Source organism: Phyllostomus hastatus, unplaced genomic scaffold (genome assembly GCF_019186645.2).
Source record: "Phyllostomus hastatus isolate PE091 unplaced genomic scaffold, TTU_PhHast_1.1 phas_scaffold_501, whole genome shotgun sequence".
Lineage (NCBI taxonomy): Eukaryota > Metazoa > Chordata > Mammalia > Chiroptera > Phyllostomidae > Phyllostomus > Phyllostomus hastatus.
The window spans coordinates 62,809,536-62,829,702 of record NW_025334033.1 but is presented as its reverse complement, the minus strand read 5'-3'; the positions used below and the strand labels follow the sequence as shown (position 1 = coordinate 62,829,702).

Sequence of the window (20,167 nt, the reverse complement as noted above, 5' to 3'; positions counted from 1 at the left end):
CTTGGCTTGGGAGCATTGGACACAAGGCCACTGTCTGTTTGGGGACCTAGGTCCACGGGACATGGGGTAACTTCTGCAGCTAGGACAGCGGCAGCTGGAAGTGGCTTGCCTTCCTAGAGGTGGCCTTCGTATGTGCCTTGGCATGCACCCCGTTGTGACAGAGGCCAGAGGGCACTGGCTGCAGCGTGAGGGGACCCGGCAGCTGTCCGCCTGGTCCAGGCTGGCGGGGCCGCCATGCTCTCTGAGGCTCCGCCCCCTCCCGCACCTGCCAGGCACAGTCCCGTCTGTGTGATCCAAGCTGGGTCGCTGGGATGTCGCAGCTCACGGAAAGAGGAAGAGAGCGGTGTCCGGGGTGAGCAGGAGTGACACACATGAGATCTGGTGACAGTTCATGGGTGAGAAGTTACTGTAGGGCCACAGCCACCAGGAAACCTCTATTCACAATTTAGTGCATTTCTCTATGCTGACCCTATGTGTGAATTTTTTAAATAAAAATGCGATTATACCGCATATGCTGCTTTGTGACCTGCTTTTTCCACTTCACTACAGCTCATAACACTTTCCATGACAAAAGACACATTTGTGCATCGTTCCAGCGGCGGTGCAGCAGTTCATTGTGTGGATGAGCTGTGACATTGAACTCAAAGCCTCTGTTTTTGGGCATGTAGGTTCTTGTCAGCTTTTCACCGTGGCCCATGAGGCTGCGACCAGCGCCTCCCAGCCCGGGCTCTGTGCCTGTTCCTGATGCTTTCCCCCAGAGGGCTCCGCCGGGGCGGGGTCTCTGGGGGGCGGAGGGGGAAGGGTTTCCAGGCTGCCCTGCCGATCCGCTCTGCCTAGAGGTGGAGCACCTGTGTGCTTCCCTGGCGCCGCGTGTGGGGCCAGCCGCCTCTCATCCCCCCCCCCCCATGCCGAATGGCACCCCTCTGATCCGAAAGGGAGCATTTATCCTTCAGTTTTTTGTTGAGTATGGGCCACTTGGAAAATGAAGAAAAACATAAAGCAGGAAATAAAATCAGCCTCCATGCTGCCATTTGAGCTAGTTAACCACTTTTGAAGATACAGATAGTTATAAATATCTATATGTACCATCTGTGTATGTCTATATATATCTTTATATATTTAAATTGTATTTTAAATATTTAAATATATATCTGTGTATTTAAATTATATCTAAATATATTTTAATCATATATCTGAATATATTTATATGTTTAATTTATAAACAGAAAGATATTTGTGTAATATTTTATACATGGTTAGAGTTATTCTATGTGTACTATTTTTGTGTTCTCCTTCTTCACTGCATGTATGCATATGTGTGCACAGTTATTTTTCCACGTCAGGAGGGACTTTTGGAACCACTGTCATGACTGCACAGCGGTGTGCCTTGTGGGTATTTTTGAGTCAGTTACCCATGGAACAAATGTGTTACTTCAGTTTTTCGTGTTACCAATATACTCTAGCAGATTTTAAAAAAAAAGATTTGACTTACTTTTAGAGAGAGGGAAAAGAGAGGGAGAAAGAGGGAGAAAAACATCAATGTGCACGAGAAATACCTATTGGTTGCCTCTCGCACATCCCCACTGGGGACCTGGCTCACGACTCAGGCGTGTGCCCTGACCGGGGGAGTCCAGCCTCTCGGTTCGCAGGCCAGTGCTCAGTGCACGGAGCCACATCAGCCTGGGCTCTAAAGCTTTTTTAAAAAAAGCTTTATTGAGATATTCACCTGTCATAAAGTAAAACCCTTTACAGTGTACAGTTCCGTGGTTTTCAGTGTCTTCAGAGCCGTGCAGCTGTCACCGTGATCAGTTTTAGAGCATTTTCATCGCCCCAGAGAGGAGCCGGGCTCCATAGCAGTCCCTCCCATCACCCGATGAGCGCCCCGGCCCCCTGCCGACCTCCTTTCTGTCTCTGTGGGTCTGCCGCTCTAGACGCGCCATGTAGATGGAGTCACAGAGTCCCTGATGTTTTCTGTCTGGCTGCTGTCCCATAGCACCATGTGTTCAGGCTTCCCACGTGTTGCAGCTTGTCTCTTTCCTGTTCATGGCTGAGTAATAGTCCACCATGCGGATATGCCCCATTTTATTAGGACCTGCACCAGGCGATGGGAATGGGGCTGTTTCCCCTTTCTGGCGATTGTCAGTCATGCTGCTGCGAACATGTGTGCATGAAGTTTGGCGTTGGTATGTGCTCTCATTTCTCTCGGTTATGTACTTGGGAGGGGAATTACTGGGTCACGTGATAACTCGGTAACTCTGTGTTTAACTTTCTGAGGAGCGACAGGCTGTTTTCCAAAGTGGCTGCGCGACTCTGAAGGTTCCGGTTTCTCCACAACCTTGTCAACACTGAACTGAATTTGATCTTTCAAACACCGTCATCCTAGTGTGTGCGCAGTGGTGTCTCATCACGGCTCTTATTGGTGTTTCCCCAGTGACCGGTGGTGTCGAACGGTTTTTCACGTGCTTATTGGCCGTTTCTGGGTCGTCTTGGAGAAATGTCTATTCAGATCTTGTGCCCACTGTTTTAATTGGGTGGTTTGTTTTCTGTTACTGAGTTAGACTAGTTCTTTATAGAATCTAGATACAAGTCCTTTTATAGACATGTCTTTAAAAATATTTTCTCTCATTCTGTGGGTTGTCTTTTTACTTTCTTGATGGTGTCCTTTGAAACACAAAAATTTTTCATTTCAATTTATTCTGTTTTTCAGTTTTTTTCTTTTCTTGCTTTGGTGCTTTTGGTATTGTATCTAAGAAATTATTACCTAATCAAGGTCACAAAGATTTATCCCTGTTTTCTTTGAGTTTTGTAGTTTTAACTCTTACATTTAGGTCTGTGTCTCCTTTAAGTTTATTTTTGTATGTAGTGTGGGGGAGGGGCCCCACTCTGTTCTTTTGCATGTGGGTATCAGTTATTCCAGCACCATTTGTGGGAAAGACTATTTTTCCCCATTGAATTGCCTTGACACCTTTGTTGAAGTCAGTTGAACATGAATATGGACGGGAGAGTCATTTCCGGACTCTCGGTTCTGTCCCATTGGCCCGTGTGCCCACCTCGTGCTAACACCCCTCTGTCTTTGTTGCTGCAGCTTTGTAGTGAATTTCGGGATCAGGAAGGGTGAGTCCTCCAGCTTTGTTCTTTTTTAAAAAAGATTGTTTTGGCTTGTATGGGTCCCTTATGTTTCCATATAAATTTTAGTATCGAATGGTCAATTACTGCAAAAAATAAGCTTGCTGGGAATTTGATAAGGATTATAGTAAATCTGTAGATCAATTTGGAGAGTTCGGCCATCTCAACAGTATTAGGCCTTCTAATCCATGAACGTGGGTGTCTTCTTTCATTTCTTTCAAAAAAATGTTTGTAGTTTTCAGTGTACAAGTCTTACATTCCTTTGGTTTATTCCTAAGTATTTAATTTTTTTTATGCCATCATAGTAAAATCTTTTAATTAATTTCATTTTTAAATTGTTCGTTGCTAGTATACAAAAAATATGACAGATTTTTTTATATTCTTTTATCCTATAGCCTTGCTGACCTCATTAGCTCCAATAATTTTTTGTAGATTCTTTAGGGTTTTCTATATATAAGACCATGTCACCTGTAAATAGGATTGTTGTCCTTCTTCCTCTCCAGTCCGGATGCCTTTTATCTCTTTTTGTTGCCTTGTCGCACTGGCTGGAACCTGCAGTACAACCTTGAATAGAGGTGACCAGAGCAGAGGCCTTTGTCTCAGGGTGAAGGTTTTCAGCCTTTCACTGGTACATACGATGTCAGCTGTGGGTTTTTCATAAAGGGACTTTATTGGGCTGAAGAAGTTCTTCTATGTTTCTAGGGGTTTTTTTGTGTGTTTTTATCATGAAAGAGTGTTAGATTTTGTTAAATGCTTCTACTGAAATAACCATATAATTTTTGTGCTTTATTTCCCTACTGTGGTGTATTATATCTTTTGATGTTCATATGTTAAACCAGCCTTGCATTCCTGGGATAGATCCCACTTGGTCATGGCACATACTCCTTCTTATGTGTTGCTGGGCTTGGTGAGCTAGTATTATGTTGAGGGTTTTTACATCTATACTCATCATGGAGGTCGGTGTGTTTTTCTTGTGATGTCTTTCTCTGGTGTGGGTACCAAGGTAATGCTGGTGTCACGCAATGAGCTGTGAAATGTTTCCTCCTCTTCTGCTTTTTGGAAGAGTTGGTGAAGGACTGATGCTGATTCTTTAAACATTTGGTAGGACTCACCAGTAGTCCATCTGAGCCTGCGCTTTTCTTTGTAGGAAGGTTTTTTGTTTGTTTGTTTTGTTTTAGTTACTCATTCAGTCTCTTGCTACTCTGTCCCTTGAATAGAGTTTGACAGCCTTTCCTCGCTCTCCACTTCCTTCTATGTGGTGTCTTTCCACTGGGGCCCCGAGCCTCCTGGTCACAGCAAACTGTCCTGGTCAGAAAGGATTTAGGGTGGACGACTTTGAGGAGCAGTCCCTATTTCTTCTACGGTAATACCTTGAGTAGCCGCACATTCCGTGCTATAAAGTAAGCTCAGTATAGTCAAAGGGAAGCAGCATTTCCTACATTTGCAATTGATCGACAATGTCAGCCTGGCGGACGAGTCCTTTTTTTTTTTTTTTTTTGCAGGAAACTGCCAGCCATTGTCAGTGTTAAGCAGGAACACTTAATTAAGTTTATAAGTGAGAAGGATTTTTCTGCACAGAGCAGAGAATAGATTAGAAGGGATTAAAGATTACAGGGCTGGAGACTGATTGGGGAGGTGAGCTGGCTTTGGCCCCCCACCCTCCCCCGCCACCCGTTGTTCTGCATTTCAGGGGGTCTGACTTGTGTAGGCTCACGTCAGCTCGCTTCTGCCTGGGCTGGACCGGCAGGAAGCCCCGGCAGGAAACGGGAGGGCAGGAGGGGAGGGAATCCGGGCTGTTTCTCCTTCTTTGTGTCAGGCAGCACCTTTGCCAGCAATGTGGTCTCTTCAGGTGCTCCAGCCTCGGCCAGACAAACCCTCCCCTGGGGTCTCAGCTTCCATGAGGGGGCCTCGGCTGGCCTCCGTTCCCCACCCAGTGGCTCCGGCTCCTCCCTTTGTCCTTTCCACCCCCCGGGCGGGCTAGTGGCCTCCTGCTGTTGCAGAATTCTGGGGTGCAGTGCCATCCCGTGTGTCTTCTCATCTGTTTCGTCCCCAGTGCAGGCAGTTCCATACGTTGTCTGCTTTATTCGAAAGAACTAGATTGATTGCTTTGCCCTGGCTGGTTGCAGTGGGCCATGGAGAGAATCTGTGCTGGAGAGGTGGCGTGGGAAGGTGGTTGAGGGAGGAACTGAGATGACTGGGATGTTTTGTGCAGCTCGCCAAACAGGCAACGATGTAGTTAGACCAGGTAAGGAGTACAGGACGTGATGCTGGGCAGGAGCCGGACATGACGGTACCTCTGTGGCCACAAGAGGGCGTGTCCAGGGAGACATGCTAGTTCTGGGGCTGCTGCTCTGCCTAAGGGTCTCTAGGCTATTGGTTTTTTGGCTTCAGGATTCAGGAATTGGCTGTGTACAGATTTGGATACAACCCAGGGGTGGCTGAAGCTCACTCAGAGGAGCATAGAGAGTGAGGAAGGCCAGAACCAAGGCCCCAGCATGCAACAGCGGACCTCCTCCGGCAGGCAGAGTGCCTGCCAGGACTCTGAGCTCATGAAGGGGGGGAGGGGGCAGTGACACAAAGCTTTCCCCTGGAGACCACAGGGAACGAGATACACGAGCATTTGAATATCTGTGGCAGACTTCTGTTCTTAAGCAGGTGGAAGTTAAAATGTGGTGAAAGCAGTAATAGGCAGTGGCTTGGATGCCAGAACCGGTTGTTCTGAGATTTAACCTAACCATGGAAATATCCACACTGTGGTAATCCTGAGTGAACCCCTCGCCTCCCCAAAAGGCATCTTTTCCCTTATCGTGGAAGGTCGGGTTCCTAGCGAGTCCTCCTGCTAACCACACAAATCTCCACGTGACCGTACACTTCTCTAGATTTTGGAGGCTATGTCCTGCTCTGTGCCACCCACGCTCCGGTCCAGGCTACCTGCCGGCGTGCCCACACGCCTGCCTGCGTGCCCTCACCGCCGCCAGGCCCATTCCCCACCGCTGCTCGTCTTCTCCCATCCAGCCTGGAGTCCTCTCCTCTTCCCTGTGAGCGGTCCCCCCTCAGTGACATCTTGGTGACTACTTCTCCAGCTCCATTGTCCACTGAGTCTCTTCTTCCTCTGACCCACCTCTGTTTCTAGTTGGTGCCATCCAATTGGGTGCTCGGTCTTTGCTGAATTAGTTCACACCTGTCACTTGCCTCTCTCAGTCTAGACTGTATGATCGATTCATTAAGCCAGCAACTAAGTGCGTGCCTGCCCTGGGCTGGGCTCCGGGGCCGTGTCTCATCTCAGCTGCTCGCTGCATGTTCCTGCATTCACGCCAGGGGCCGTGCCTGCCGCACAGGGTGCGCGTGTGGGGTGGTCCTCGGACACCTTCCCCCGGCATCCAGGGGCACGCTCTCAAAGATACACTGTGTCTAAGCAACACGCAAGTTGTTTACGGAGAAGTGCAATGTTTCAGTGTGTTCTGAAACCCTCTCATTTTTGGATGGAAATACATTTTGCTTTGGGCCTGTTATAAAACAAATAATCCTGTCTCGATCTCTGTTCTGCCCACACTCAGCTCCAGGGTGAGTCATGCCAACTTGTGGACCGTCTTGCAGCTCCTTCTGGCTCTGAAGAGCCATCTCCTGACGCTCATGTTCTTCTCGAGCCAGTGACTCCTCGGACCTCCTTCCTTAACATAGTTTTCTCCCCTGCATTGTGGGCTAGCCGCTGCATTTTTCACTCTCAGGCTTTGGGTCCTTCCCTCCAGCATCTCCTTGGGGCCGGGTTATAAAAAAAAGTCACCTAGCCCAGACTCCCACTTAATATTTCAAAACCAGGACTCGTGACTCCTCATACAGGGCTCATCGGCCACCACCCGTAACTCAGCTTCTTTCATTTTCGAATCATGTCTCTGGTGTTCATTTTCTTCCCCCAAATGTTCCTGATGCTTCGGGAGTGAAAACGTATTCACATTTGGAAAGCTCAGCGCTCTCCGGGGGCGGGAGCGGAGCACAGACTGTTCTATGCAGAAGGAGGGCGTCGCTCTCCCGGCCGTCTCCCTGTCAGCCGGGGCTGATGCAGAGGAGCAGGAAGCGGGGCTGGGCGGGCCTCGTCCTCCAGGGCCTTGACCCCGCGAGTCAAACGGACCAGGGTACAGTCCTGCAGCCTTGCAGGACAGAGAGAACTCATGCTTGTTGAGCTCCTACTATGTGCCAGGTTCTGGAGAAATAGTAGTAAATTATAAATAACTACGGCGTTAAAAAAATTCCTTGTAAGCACCTTCTAAACACTTGCCCCATAACACCCTTAACCCTCACAAGGCTCCCGAGAGGGAAGTGGTTAGACTACCCATTCCATTGGAGGAGGGGAGGGTGGATCCCCTGTTTCAGCCCTGGCGCTTTTTCTCCTTGCTGTCACGGGCTTGCTTTGTGATCGAGGCTGGCGTACCACTTTTGTAGCAACTCACAGGTGCCTAGACTGCTGCGGCCACTGGCACAGGCCAAGACGACCCCGGGGTGCTACGAGATGCCTCGGTTTGTGTCCAGTGCCTCCCAGAACCAGGGTGCGCATCGCAGGAGGTCTTGGAAAATGTCTTGTGCCTTGACAGCACTCGGGCTTCTTATTTAAACAGCAGGGTTCTTGGGTGTCCTGGGCACGTTCAAACACTGGAATTCCACAGAAGGCCTCAGAGCCAGTCGCACACTAAAAGCTCTGCCTTGGGCCCCACCACCTGGGCCTTGTAGCCAGGAGCCCTCCCAGGCCGTCCCCGCGGTGCCAGCCTTGGCCGCCAGGGGGCGCAGGAGCCTGTCGCCCTCTGGCTCGCTCAGGCGCGCAGCCGTGCAGCCGTCCCCAGGCTCCCCTGTCCTGCATGCTTCGCCAGTCTAGGGCGCCTGCTTCCCGGCGTGCTCATCACTCGCAGGCCCTGAAATGTGGGAGGTCAGAGATTTGGAGGGGAAAGGTGAACCTGACAGGTGTCTTTATTAACCTTGGATCAGTGAGCCTTGTGAGGGAGTGCAGGGCCGTGTCTAGAGAGCTGTGCCTTCCGCAAACGTTTACACACCGTCTGGCTGGCTCTTCTAGGCCCCAGGCCGAGCGTCTGCCGTGTGTGCGTTTGCCCTCTGCGAGCGCTCTGACTGAGGCATTGGAGCATTTGGTGCACCGATCACTTGAAAAGAGGAGGGATTTCCAAGTGTGTGCTACTGGTGGTGGAGCTTTAGTGGGAGTTGACGAGTCTGCTTTTCCCCCGTGGACCAAAAAACCCTCAGGGATAAGAACTGTAGGAGCGCAAGGAGGATTTTCATGGAGCGTTTCTTGGTAGATGAATGTTCAGGCCTTGAAGTGGCAGCATCTAATTCTGACCTTTACAAATGGGAGATGTGCTAATGACCATTATCTTCTAGGGCTCCTGCACCGCAGGGCAGACTAGTAACCGCTGCCTTGCTTCCTTTCGCTCAGGGAAGTGCTCCAGTCTGTGGGGGCTGCGTCCCAGCTCTGCGGACTCGCTGGGAAACCTCTCTGAGCCTGAGTCTCCTCCTCCTCAGAGTGAGAGGAAGAGGGGAGACAGCGGATCCAATTTTTTTTCCCTTGAGAAGTAGTTAGTTCATTCATTCATTCATTCATTCATTCATTTGGAAGCCTTGAGATTTCTTCAGGTGCAGTGAAAAAACTAGTTTTATTGAAAAATGCATGAGCAAAGGGAATGGGGTGCTAGAGATGGGGCCGTGGGAATGCTTGCAGAGTGCTTTTGCCTGTGGGCAAAGCCCCGAAAATGCAGGGGGAGGGGCGTGGGAGTGGGAGGGGCTGTGAAGCCCAGGCCCTGCGTGTAAGCTGCTGTGTAAGCTCCCGTGTGCCTCCACCCAGGGACCTCCCAGCCTCCTCCCACCTGGAAAAAACAGCTTTTCGAGCGGCCGGGAGGCAGATGCTGTGCTGCATGTAGCTGCTCATCTCAGGTTGCTAGTCAAAGCTTCCTGTTTATATTTAGATGGTGTAAGAAGAGTAAGAGCCCTTTTACTGCCTCTGACCCACATTCATGTTTCATGTTGGCTGTGTGAGTAGATTCCTCGTGGGGTCTCTGTCTGGCGAGCCGAGACTTGAAGAGCCTGAAGAGAGTTTAGGGGCTGGAGCCTTGACCTGTCCTCAGTTCTTCTGTGACACCACGTCTGCTTCCGCGATGTCCTTTCTGCATTGTTTCCAAACCGTCTCTCTCCTCCATTCCCCTGGAGGTGGAGCTTCTGTAGTGGAAGCCCCCATCCTGTTCTAGGAGGCACGGCGCTCTGCAGAGCACCGCAGAGAATTCATTGAACAGAGGAAAGAAAGGACCGGCACATCTCTCTGGCAGCTCTCATTCCTGCCGCTGTCCGGGCGCACTTTGCACCCGCAGGATCTCCTTGGGTGACGAAAGAAACTCGAGCCAAGACCAAAGGGTACACGGCACCATGTGTTATGGAGGCTGAGGGCCCGTGCTACCATGTTAGCCATGCCTAATCCACAGTGGTGGGGTTATGGATGGGGGTTATTTTCTTCTTCGTGTTTTTCTGTATTTTTTGGACACCCGTCAAAAAAAATTGAGGATTGTCACCATCCCCAGGAAAGGTGCTTGTTAATATAGTAGTAGTTGCTGTTTATCAAGTACCTGTTTATTTTATGCCAGGCACTAAGCTAAGCTGCAGAATAATCAATTGGAGCAAATGCTGTTACTCTCATTTGCTTGCTGTGGAAACAGAGGCTCCGAGACGCTGAGTAGCTCGCCCAGAGTCGCAGAGGTAGTAAAAGGAGAGGCCAGGGTTTCAGTCCAGGCCTGTCGACTCAGAAGTCCGTGCGTTTTCACTGCTTAGTGTTGTTCCCAGCAGCTGGGGAGGTAGGTGATAGACAAGACTTTTGGCACAAAGATGAGAAATAATAAAACAACGGATTATAGAATATAGGATTACCCTATGACCTACCAATTCCATTCTAGGTTTACATCTAAGTTAATGGAAGATATACATCTACCCCCAAACCAATTCATGAATATTTATAGTACCATTCTTCATAATATTCAAAAAGTTGAAATAACCAAATGTTTATCAACTGATAAATGGATAAATAAAATGTATTATATTCACAAAATGGAATATTATTCAGCAATAACAAGGAGTGGGTGTTTGGAACTAGACAGAGAAGGCGTTGTGCAGTGTTCTAAGCACACCACATTGTACATACAGAGCCGGCTGCGGGCGAGGAACCCGGGAGTCTGGCTCCGCAGCCCACGTCCTCAGCGCCGCCTTACATCCAAAGACAGACAGACAGACAAACCAGAGACAGGGGAGAGGGTGTCATGTAAAGGCTAAGAGCTAAACTCAGGAGTCAGGGTGTCTGGTTGGAGTTCTCGCTCTGCCACTTAGTTGTGTAATTGCGGGTGAGTCACTCAGCAGCTCAGAGCCCTGTTCCCTCAGCGTGAACACGGGGGTGACAGCAAAACCTCCCTCGTTCTTGTGAAGGTTGGGAGAATTGTGTCAAACCCTCGGAACAGTGTCTGGCATGTGGCTAGCACTCACTACACGCTATTACTATGATGAGGTTACGAAGTAGAGACTTAAAGAGCATACATTGAAACTGCAGACTCTCCTTCCATGAGCATTTCAGGTTGACCAAGCATCGCATTTGCTCACAGAACTGTGGAAGGGACATTGAACGGTCACATGCTCCAGCAGGTGAATGTCTAATTCAGGCCCTGGCAAGGGCTTCTTCTGAGTGACAGTGTGTGTGTGTGTGTGTGTGTGTGTGTACACATGCACAAGAGAGCAGTCTGTGAAAGCACTGAGAAGGCCTGACCATGGCTCCCAGGCCAGGGGCCACCAGCAAGCACAGAAGCTCGGGGCCCACAGGGGCCTCTCAGAACGTCTAGGGCAGCCGCAGCATCCCGCCCCTCCCCCCTCAGCACGTGGAGGTTTCCATCGTCTGTCCCCTCTCCGCGCCCTGCAGGGCCTTGTCCTCTCACCGTGTCCATCCGACACCGGTGGGAGTGCGGCCACTCCCAGCAAGAACGCAGGGGCGGCCACCTGGGGCTGCCTGTGCCGGCACTGTGCCTTGAGGATCTTGAATCCCTCTTCCCAAGTTTCTTTTCAGCCTTGGAAATTGAGATCCCTGGAAATTGTCCTAGTGTGTTTGAAGTCCATGCCGCAGGGCTGGGTCATCAGAGACGGGGTATAATCATAAAGTTTTTCTGGTGTTTCCAGTTGTAAGCTCCCCTGTGGGTCAGGTTACGGCAAAGCAGCAGCGCACACCTGTCCCGGGCCTGGTTGCCAGAGAGGCGGTTAAGGGGTGTGAGGAAACGGTGCTTACTGCCGAGTTCACACAACCGCACTGTACAGCCTTTACCATGTTGCTGGACTTCATAAGCAATGAATTCCCTGTTCATTTTAATGTGATCATAAAATCAAAATACTTTTGGCTGTTAAACATCTTTTTATTTATGTATGTATTTGTTTTTAGAGAGAGGGGAAGGGAGGGAGAAAGAGAGGGAGAGAAACATCAACGTGTGATTGCCTCTCAAGCACCCCCTACTGGGGACCTGCCTGCAACCCAGGCATGTGCCCTGACTGGGAATCGAACTGGTGACCCTTTGGTTCGCAGGCCTGCATTCAATCCACTGAGCCACCCCAGCCAGGGCCTGCTAATCTTCTAAAGTTGAACAGCGCAAGATGGCATCCCTTGAGGCCAGCCCTGGGGAGCACAGCTGAGGCGCAGGAGGCTGCCACCCATGGGACTGCCTTAGGCAGTGCGGCTCCTGCTGGAGGAAGAAAAAGTCACTGCCCTAGGGCTCTGGGCTCCGATTTCTCTGCCTTTATAGGCAGCGAATGTGCTGTCAGCCGCTGGGTGAGACACAGGGTATTGTGTGCAGGGTTTGGCAGTCACACAGACCGGGGGCCCAGACTCAGCTCTGTGGAGCCCTGTGGAACCCTGAGTTCAGCCCCATCCAGAAGGTGCCCTTAACACCTCCCTTGCAGGGTGGCTGTGGGGATTCTGAAGGGTGCCTGCCACACCTCGGGTATAGTGCTGGGTGCTGAGTGAGGCCCTGATGAGTGAACCTTTTATATTATTGAAGCGGTTTGGTCTCACACAGCCAGACCAGGCTCCTGGCCGAGGGATCCCGAAAGGGCTTTGGGTCTTTTGGGCAATGAGATGTACAGCTCTCCACTTCCTCGGCCAAAGCTGCAGGGACAGACAGCCCTTGGGGGCAGAGAATGGAGCTCCTTCTCCCAGAGGACGGGAGCTTGATGTGGAGGCAACGGCGTGGAGTCCAGCGCGCTGGGCTATGTTCTGTGAGCCACACTCAGACGGAACACGGCGGAAGCGAAGCGTGCTCAGCTCTCCAAACTGCCCAGGGTCCTCAGCCTGCTCCTCAGCTGCCTGGCGCCCCTCCGAGCTGCCGACACCCCACCTGCCTCCTGGCATCTGGACAGCACCTTTGCTTTCGACTCCGAGCCCTGCGTCAGACTCAGCAGCCCTGTTTCCTTCCAGAATGTTACCTTGGGCAGGACGCATTTGCCCCGGCTCCTGGCTCCCGGCTCCCGACAACTTCCAGCGCCGGCCGCCGCGCAGACCCGGGGCAGGTCACTCCGCTTCTCCGAGACTTTCCTTTCCCACAGCGTCGGAAGGCGATAGGACCCGTGCCACGGGCCCACAGCAGCTCATGCCCGCGGGAGAGCACCAAAGGCAGTTGAGGGTGATCTCGATGATTCTCTTATCCTTCAGTTACTTAGAGTGTGTCACCCTGCACTGAAAGCGCATTTCAGAAGTGACTCTCCGTGGGGACACCCTGCTGTGGCGGGGCGGCCGCTCAGCCGCCCTTAAATCGCAGCCAGTGCTGGGCCACTGTTTGGAGCCATGCTTTGAAGTTGGCCTTGATGGTTGGACGGGAAGTGCTGCGTTTCTCCCCTTTTCGTTGTAGGCGTGCACGTCTTACCGAGACATTCACTCGGTGTTGCTGTCACACCAGTTGTTTATTCAGTCCGGTTTTTGCTTTTTTGTTGTGCATTTCCCTGGAAGAAAGGAAGTGACTAAAAACACGACTGACGATAGCTTTCCAGACTGACAAGGTGTCACCTGACGTTTCAATGAGGGCCCATGTGGCCTGCGACCTTGGGACTCTGCTTCTCAGACGCGTTTGTTGATCTGATCCCAGACACTTGAAATTGGACAGTCCAGCCCAGAGGTCCTGTCGGCAGCTTTCGACAGAGAACTAAATGTTCTGGAACTGAGCCGCATGGCCTTGAAGTCACGGGTGAACCAAGACTCACCTCTTCTCTGCAGGTGCCCACGGGCCCATGGGGTGAGTGCCACAGCGTTTGGGGGAAGGGACAATGTTTACCGTGAAGAGTCTCCTACCCAAGGATGGGCTCCTTGCCGGGGACCCATCTGCCAGCCGAGACCTTGGGTGTCCGCGTATCTGCCTACGTAGAACACAGACCCACAGGACGCACCAGTCTCCCCTCACAGCGGAGGGTGAAGTTTCACAGGTCATTTAATGCCCTTACTGACTGTGAATGGTCACAGACTGCAGCCCTAGATGACTGTGTCTCAGCAAAGCAGAGTTCAAAATACAGCTGCTAGTCAAACTGCTTTGAATTGGATTTGGCTTTCCTTTGATTCCGTGGGCTTGCCAGCTCCCAGGGGGCCCCGGCATCTTGGTGAGTCTCAGTGGCCCAAGACCAGCCGCAGTGGTACCGAGTGCCTTCCTCCCTGACTGGAGATTCTGTTTTCTTTATATTAAATCTCTGATACCGATGTGCACATTCTTTGGTTGCTTCTCACACAGCAGGAGGCAGACTGTGAAACAATTACGTCTTTGGTGTCGTCTGGTGGTTACAATTTTGCACAAAGCGGAGCTCAGAGCCCATGTGGGCACTCCAGGCAGGTGCTTGCTTCTCAGTGGTTCTGGAGCCGCCCTACCACATGGCCAATTTGTTCAGTGTATCAGGTGTTCTTCAAAGAAAATTTTGAGAGGTGTTAACGGACTTCACACTGGAGAGGCTGCTCGGCGATTTCAGCTGCAGCTGCAGGAACAATTCTGGCTCCAGATGGGAAGGAAATTAAGCCCCTAGGACTGGAGGGACATTAAAACCGTTATTGCAGCTGCATTTCTTATGTTCAGAAAGTTTGGTAGAGACGTACGTGGAAGTTAAACATTCCTGGAGAGGACAACGGCACCGATGTGATTACAGCAGATTAGACACTGAAGAAGAGGTTAGTGAACTTGAAGATACGGCAGCAGAACCCGTCAGAAGTGACGCAGAAAGACAGAGGGACAAGGAAGGGGCAGGAGCGCGAGCGAGCTGCGGGACAGCCGCCGGGGGCTGACGCGTGTCCCTGGAGTCCCCGCGGGAGGGAGGAGAGTCAGCAGAAACGTTTCGATAAGTGACGCCCGCGCGCTTTGCAGATCTGATGCAAACTCGAAACCCTCAGGTCCAGGAACCCGGCGAAGCCTGAGCGCAGAAGCATGGAGAAGACTAAACCCACGCACCTCGTCCTCCGAACGGCTCACTGCCGGTGGCGAAAGAAAGTCTTAAAAGCAGCCAGGAACGCCAGCGCCTTGCAGGCAAACGAGGGCAAGCTCACCGTCAGAAGCCACGCGGGTGAGAGCGCCGTGGGGCGGGCGTTTTGAGTGGGGCCGGGGGCGGCAGAGGAAGCCGGCTGCCCGCCCCGAATCCCGTACTTGGCGAACATACTGCTCAGCAAGGAAGGCCACGTACAGCCTGTTTCAGACGGACGGTGACAGAAAGAGGTCGTGCTCGGCAGAACTGCACCGAGAGAGGCGTCCCGGGAATCCCTTCGGGGAGAAGCCAGCGCAGAGGAGGGAGAGCTCTGGGAGTCGGGGCTGTGCTGCATGCAGACTGCAGGGGTACGAGCTCCCCTTCTTATGTAAGTGGCGTCCATGGATAACTGACTATCTCATCAGAAGTAACAACCACGTGGGCTGGGATTTGTAGCCTGTGTAACAGGGAAGTGTACATGATAAGAGAGCAGAGACTGGGGAGAGGGACGGAAGTGATGCGGCTATAAAGGTGTTGTGCTGCATGTGAAGTGATTTCACGCCGTCCGAAGGAGACCGTGTTGAGTGGCACCGTCAGAACGGCCACCGGCAGGCCTGAGACTTCGGCGAGCGAGAGGACGAGCGGACGGCGGGTCGGTAGGGGCCGAGACCCCTTGGAACTACGCAGTCACGCGTTGTCAGTGAGATGCATCTGTTTAGCTGCGTCTTACAAACGCGATGCGCCGTTGTGTTTCTTGGCGTTCTCCCTGATGGAGTCGAAAACTGTGTTCGCACAAAGGCCTGCGCGTGGATGTTTGTGGCCGTTTTACTCACGTTTGCCCCAACTCGGACGCAGTGCAGATGCCTTTGAGTAGACTGATGGGGAAGTGGGTTATTACTTAGCAACAAAAGGAAATGAGCCGTTAGGCCACCGAAGGCCACGGAGGGACCCACATCGACGCGGCTCAGTGCAGAGAAGCCAGTCTGCAAAGGGTCCCTGCTGCGCGGCTGCAGCTCTGTGACACTCTGGAAGGGGCCGAACTGCGAGATGGTGGAAAAGCGCATGGCCGCCAGGGGTTCGGGAGGAGGGGGCGTTTCTGGGACAGCAGACTTACCGTGTCCAACACAGGAACGGTGGATATTTGATTGACATCATCAGAACATCTGTCAAAACTCACAGACCTGCGCAACGTAAAGAGCGAACCTAGATGTAAATTATGGACTTGAATTGATAAAAAACAACAACAACAACAACAATAATATTGAAACATTGAAGAGAATGTGTAGTTTGTTACATGCCAATCTTACCTCTATAAAGCTGTTAAATCGTATCAGAATCTCCGGCGAGCTGCACCTTCTGTGACCTAGAGGTAATCTCAGATCTCGCAGGCAGGCAGCCCCACATTTCTGGCTCCGGGGCAATAAAGGTGGTTTCTCCTCCCTCCGGACAGTTCAGCGCCCCCTGCAGCTTTCCACAGACCAAAGGGACTCGCTGTTGAAGAGCAACTTGGATGAGGCCATGGTCAGAGTGACGCACAGGGGCCTTTGGGCCACCTGTGTTCTGGTGTGTTGAGAGTGTCTGACCCCCTCTCTGGGGCGGCGTCCGCTCTGAAAGTCAGCGGCAGCCTTGATGGGCATTGCTGGGGAGGCCAAAGGCGCGGCTTCTGTTTCCCGTGGCGCCAGGAGCTGACCTGCAAGTTTCGGCCTGGTCACGTGGTTTATTCACCACGGCAGACCTCGGCTTCTGCATCGGCAGGACTCTGTGCGGTGCCTTCCCACTGCGGACCCCGCTACCGTCGGCAGGGACCCTCCTCACACTGCCACAGGGAGTGGGGTGTGCGCGACCTGTGTGTGTGTGTGTGTGTGTGTGTGTGTGTGTGAGAGTCCGAGGGCACCCGGCGCAGCAGCAGCCCTGTTGGGCATCGAGCCCCCGGAGGCCTCCCCGCACGGAGTTCCCGCTGCCTCCGGGTGTGGGTAGAGCCCGGGTGCCCCTTGCTTGGGGCTGGACGCCCAGGGCAGGGGCGTAGGCGGCGTTGGGTCCCCGCTGCAGCCGCTCCCCGCAGCTCTGTGAGTTTTCCAGCCTTTCCTGCATCCCAGCCCTCACGCCTCCCTTGGCTAAGGGTGCCTCCTCCATCTGCAAAGAGATGCCCACAGAGCGAAGTTCTGGGGCTTTTCTCCGCCCAGCACGGAGAGGTTGCTGTCCTGCCACACTCGAAGGCTGAGGGTTGGAAGGTTTTCTAGTAACCGAGCCTCCTGAGAGCACCTGATTTTTTTTTTTTAATTTACACTTGGAGATAGAAAATGTTCCTTAGCTAGTATTGTTCTGGGAGCCTAACTTTATTTACCTTAAAAATCCCGTAAGGACCTTGGGACATAATCGGTGGAGAAGCTCGGTCAGGTCTGAGTGGGTCACAGCAACCAGGCTCTCAGCCCGGGTATCAGGAGCCGGACGGCGCTCGGTGCCTCTTTGGTCCGGAGCTGCGGATGCTCTTTGCGGCGCTCCTCCGCTTTGCTGGTCTCTCTGGACGCGAAGAGGGAGGGGGCAGGGGGTGCGCTCCCCTGGCCGTGCATGGTCTCCCGGGACCACGTTCTGGCCCTCTAGAGCAACATTGTAAAAGCTCAGCCCGTGCAAAGCAACCCGCCCAGTTTCTGTGTTTCATTTTTCCAGGACTTTGTTTGGAGAAGCTGCCCATTTCCTCGTCCGCCAGCAACCTCCACGTGGACCGGGAGCAGGACGTGGTCACCTGCTACGAGAAGGCCGGGGACATCGCGCTGCTGTACCTCCAAGAGATAGAGAGGGTGAGTGTGGACTGTGTGTGTGTTCCCGCGGATGATTTTTTAAAAATCTCACAGCCAGTTATAGAGACCCGCGGTCAGCCTCTGGAAAACCTTCCGCCTGCCGGCCTGCGGGGGCACAGCGTCCCACGCTCTCTGCAATGCCGAGGGGAGCAGGGCGGCGATGGGGGGGGGGGCGGGGGTGGGGGCGGGGGCTTGGGAAATGGCCTGCCCGAGTCGGGGAGCGTTTCAGCGTCCTCGGAGCAGAACGACAGTGTGCGCCTGCGTATTATCCCCTTAGCACCCCGAAGCTGGCTAATTATGCCTGCTCTGTTTTGCAAGTTGGGTCGATCTTCGTTTGTACTTGTGTGGACCATCTGTGCAGCTGGGTTCGGGGGGCTTGACCTCAGTGGTGACTCCAGAGGTCTGCTGGGGACCCTCGACTGCCCTGCTGGAAGCAGGCGGTGGATCCCCTGAGGCCATCGGGGCGGTTCCTTCCAGGTGGCAGTCACCCTTGTGCCTCTGGTGCGGGAGTTGGAACCCAGCGGCCGATGGGTGCCCCGCCCCCTCCCAGGGAGAGTGAGACGAGCTCACACCCTCAGGTAGGGGAAGCGGGAGGCTGGGCGGGGCTGTGTCACTCGACCGTTTAGATGGATCTCTGTCTTGGCTCAGCCCTTGAAAGCTCCTGCACTGCTCAGCCCCAGTTCCCCCACCTGCAAAAGGAGATTAGTTGTGGTTCCTACCTCGCGGGTTCTTGTGGGGATTATAAAAGGCCAGGTAAACAAGGCACACAGCCCGGGATTCTGGACAAATGTCACTTGTTTTTACTCAGTAGCTCCCAGCCATCTCTGCCCCCAGCAGAGTTCTCTGGAGTCCTGACCAAGGCCTGGCAGCGACGCTCCCCCTTCAGACCCAGAGACGTATCCTGGGAGGTATTTTGAAATGACGGGAAATCCTGGGAGGCTGAAAATGACCGCGGTCTCGTCCCCACCGGGGGCGTAGGCTCTCTGTCTCCGCGAGGGTTAGGGTAGACGGGGGCTGCCAGGGCCTTGTCGGTTTTTGTTGTTTAGTAACATACAGACCGGAAACGGTTTTTAAAAATAAGTCTTTGCATGTTAACGTAAGTGATGAGGGTCAGAGCTGCCTTGTGAGAAGCAGGAAGATGGTACGTGTCCCGGCCTGCACCAGAGCGGGTTGTAAATCAGGGCCTGTCGCGCCTGGGGGCACTCGGGGTCTGTCCAGAGGGTGCCCAGCCACACAACATGAAAAATGGAGACATTTACTGAAGAAGACACAAGAAACGTTGTACACAGGACGGTGATGCCTCAGTGTCCTTCCAAGTAGGCCCCTCGGGACCTCACCCAGTTCTCCCAGTCGCCATCAGCTGCCCCATCGTAGTTTCCTGAGTCTCATCCACAGTCTGAAATCTTTTTCCTTTCAAAGGTGATTTCAGTTTTGGGGAAAGGCCAGAAGTCGCAGGGCGCCAAAGCTGGGCTGTAAGGGGACTGAGTCCCCTGGGTGATTTGACGTTTTGCCAAAAAACTCTGCATGAAATATGATACATGAGTAGGCACGTTGTCGGGATAAAACTGCCAATCACCAGCTGCCCATAGCTGCAGCCTTCTAAATCATCCAAATAGTTTCCACGGAGGAATGTTCAAGCTTAATGAAAACTTGAGGCAGATTTGCGGCTCTACTTGCTCAGTCATTGTGAATGTGACGGCCACACACTACACGGGGCTCACTCCACGGCGTCTGCCACCCGCACTGACCAGTACAGTGACGTCGTCATTGTTCTCGCATGTGCATTCCAGTCCTCTCTCCTTGGTGGCCAGGTCACATCCGTTCTCGTTCTATTGACAGTGGCTGGGCCCTTTCCGGACAGGCCTTGCCAGAATGCCCTGTCTGCAGGCTGCCACGAGAAAGGAGTTTCCTGTTATTCGGAATTTAGGGCAGGGTCTCCAGAGAAGTGACCCTGCTTTCAAAACCCCCATTACCTCCGCCACCGGCCTCCGCCACTGCCAGTGCTCGGCAGTGGGGGAACCCCGCGCACCCCAGCTAAGCTGCTCTCATCCCCTCAACAGCCCCCGCCACTCAAGGGCCCTTGTTTTGCACCCCACTCCCCAATGGTTGTCCGGCCCTGTCATGTTGAGGCTGCCTTTTCGGGCTGGGAGAAAGGAGGTTCCTCTGTCACTGGTGCCGTTCGTGACATGAATATTGGCAGGTCTGGGTTCCTTCCTGTCATGTGCCTTCTGTAACCGCCTGTTCCCCAGTGGGCGCTTTAGCCAGATTTCCAAAGATACAGTCATAGGATAGGAAACAAATATTTGTTGTGGGTTTGGGGAAATAGCGATTGTAGGGTTTTAGGTTCTGAGAAGAAAGCGGAGGCCCAGGACGGGGGAGCCCAGGGCGCAGAGGAGTTTAGGGCCGGTGCTAGAGTCAGAGCTCTGCCCTTTCTTTCCCGAGCCCAGTACGCGCTCCTGTCCCCTGTCCCCGGCCACTGCGGTCCCCACACCCTTCCTTATGTGTGCAAAGTGCTGCTCCGTGGTGTCTCCCCAGGCGGACCGTGGCTCCGAGCGGCACAGGGACGCAGCCTCGGCCCCGGTCCATCTCCGGGAGCTCTCACGTCTCTGGCTCAGACTGTCCTGCCTGTGCCGTCCTTCGTGGGGGACCACTGTGCGCCTCCCCAGACCCAGCAAGTGGAGACCTTAGCGATGAGAGAGACCGAGTGAACCCAACGTCGGTTCTGACCGCAGTAGGTATTTAAGAAA

At 52.9% G+C, this 20,167-nt stretch overlaps 1 protein-coding gene across 4 annotated transcripts in view; it reads left to right on the top strand.

The window, feature by feature from the left end:
- The window catches only part of TTC7B (tetratricopeptide repeat domain 7B), a 211,185-nt gene that overhangs the window by 30,120 nt on the left and 160,898 nt on the right, over positions 1 to 20,167 (top strand). For all 4 annotated transcript variants that reach the window (XM_045822944.1, XM_045822943.1, XM_045822942.1 and 1 more), the window contains exon 4: positions 17,290 to 17,420. In XM_045822944.1, coding sequence (XP_045678900.1) covers positions 17,290 to 17,420 — 131 coding nt within the window. The remainder of the gene's footprint in view (positions 1 to 17,289; positions 17,421 to 20,167) is intronic.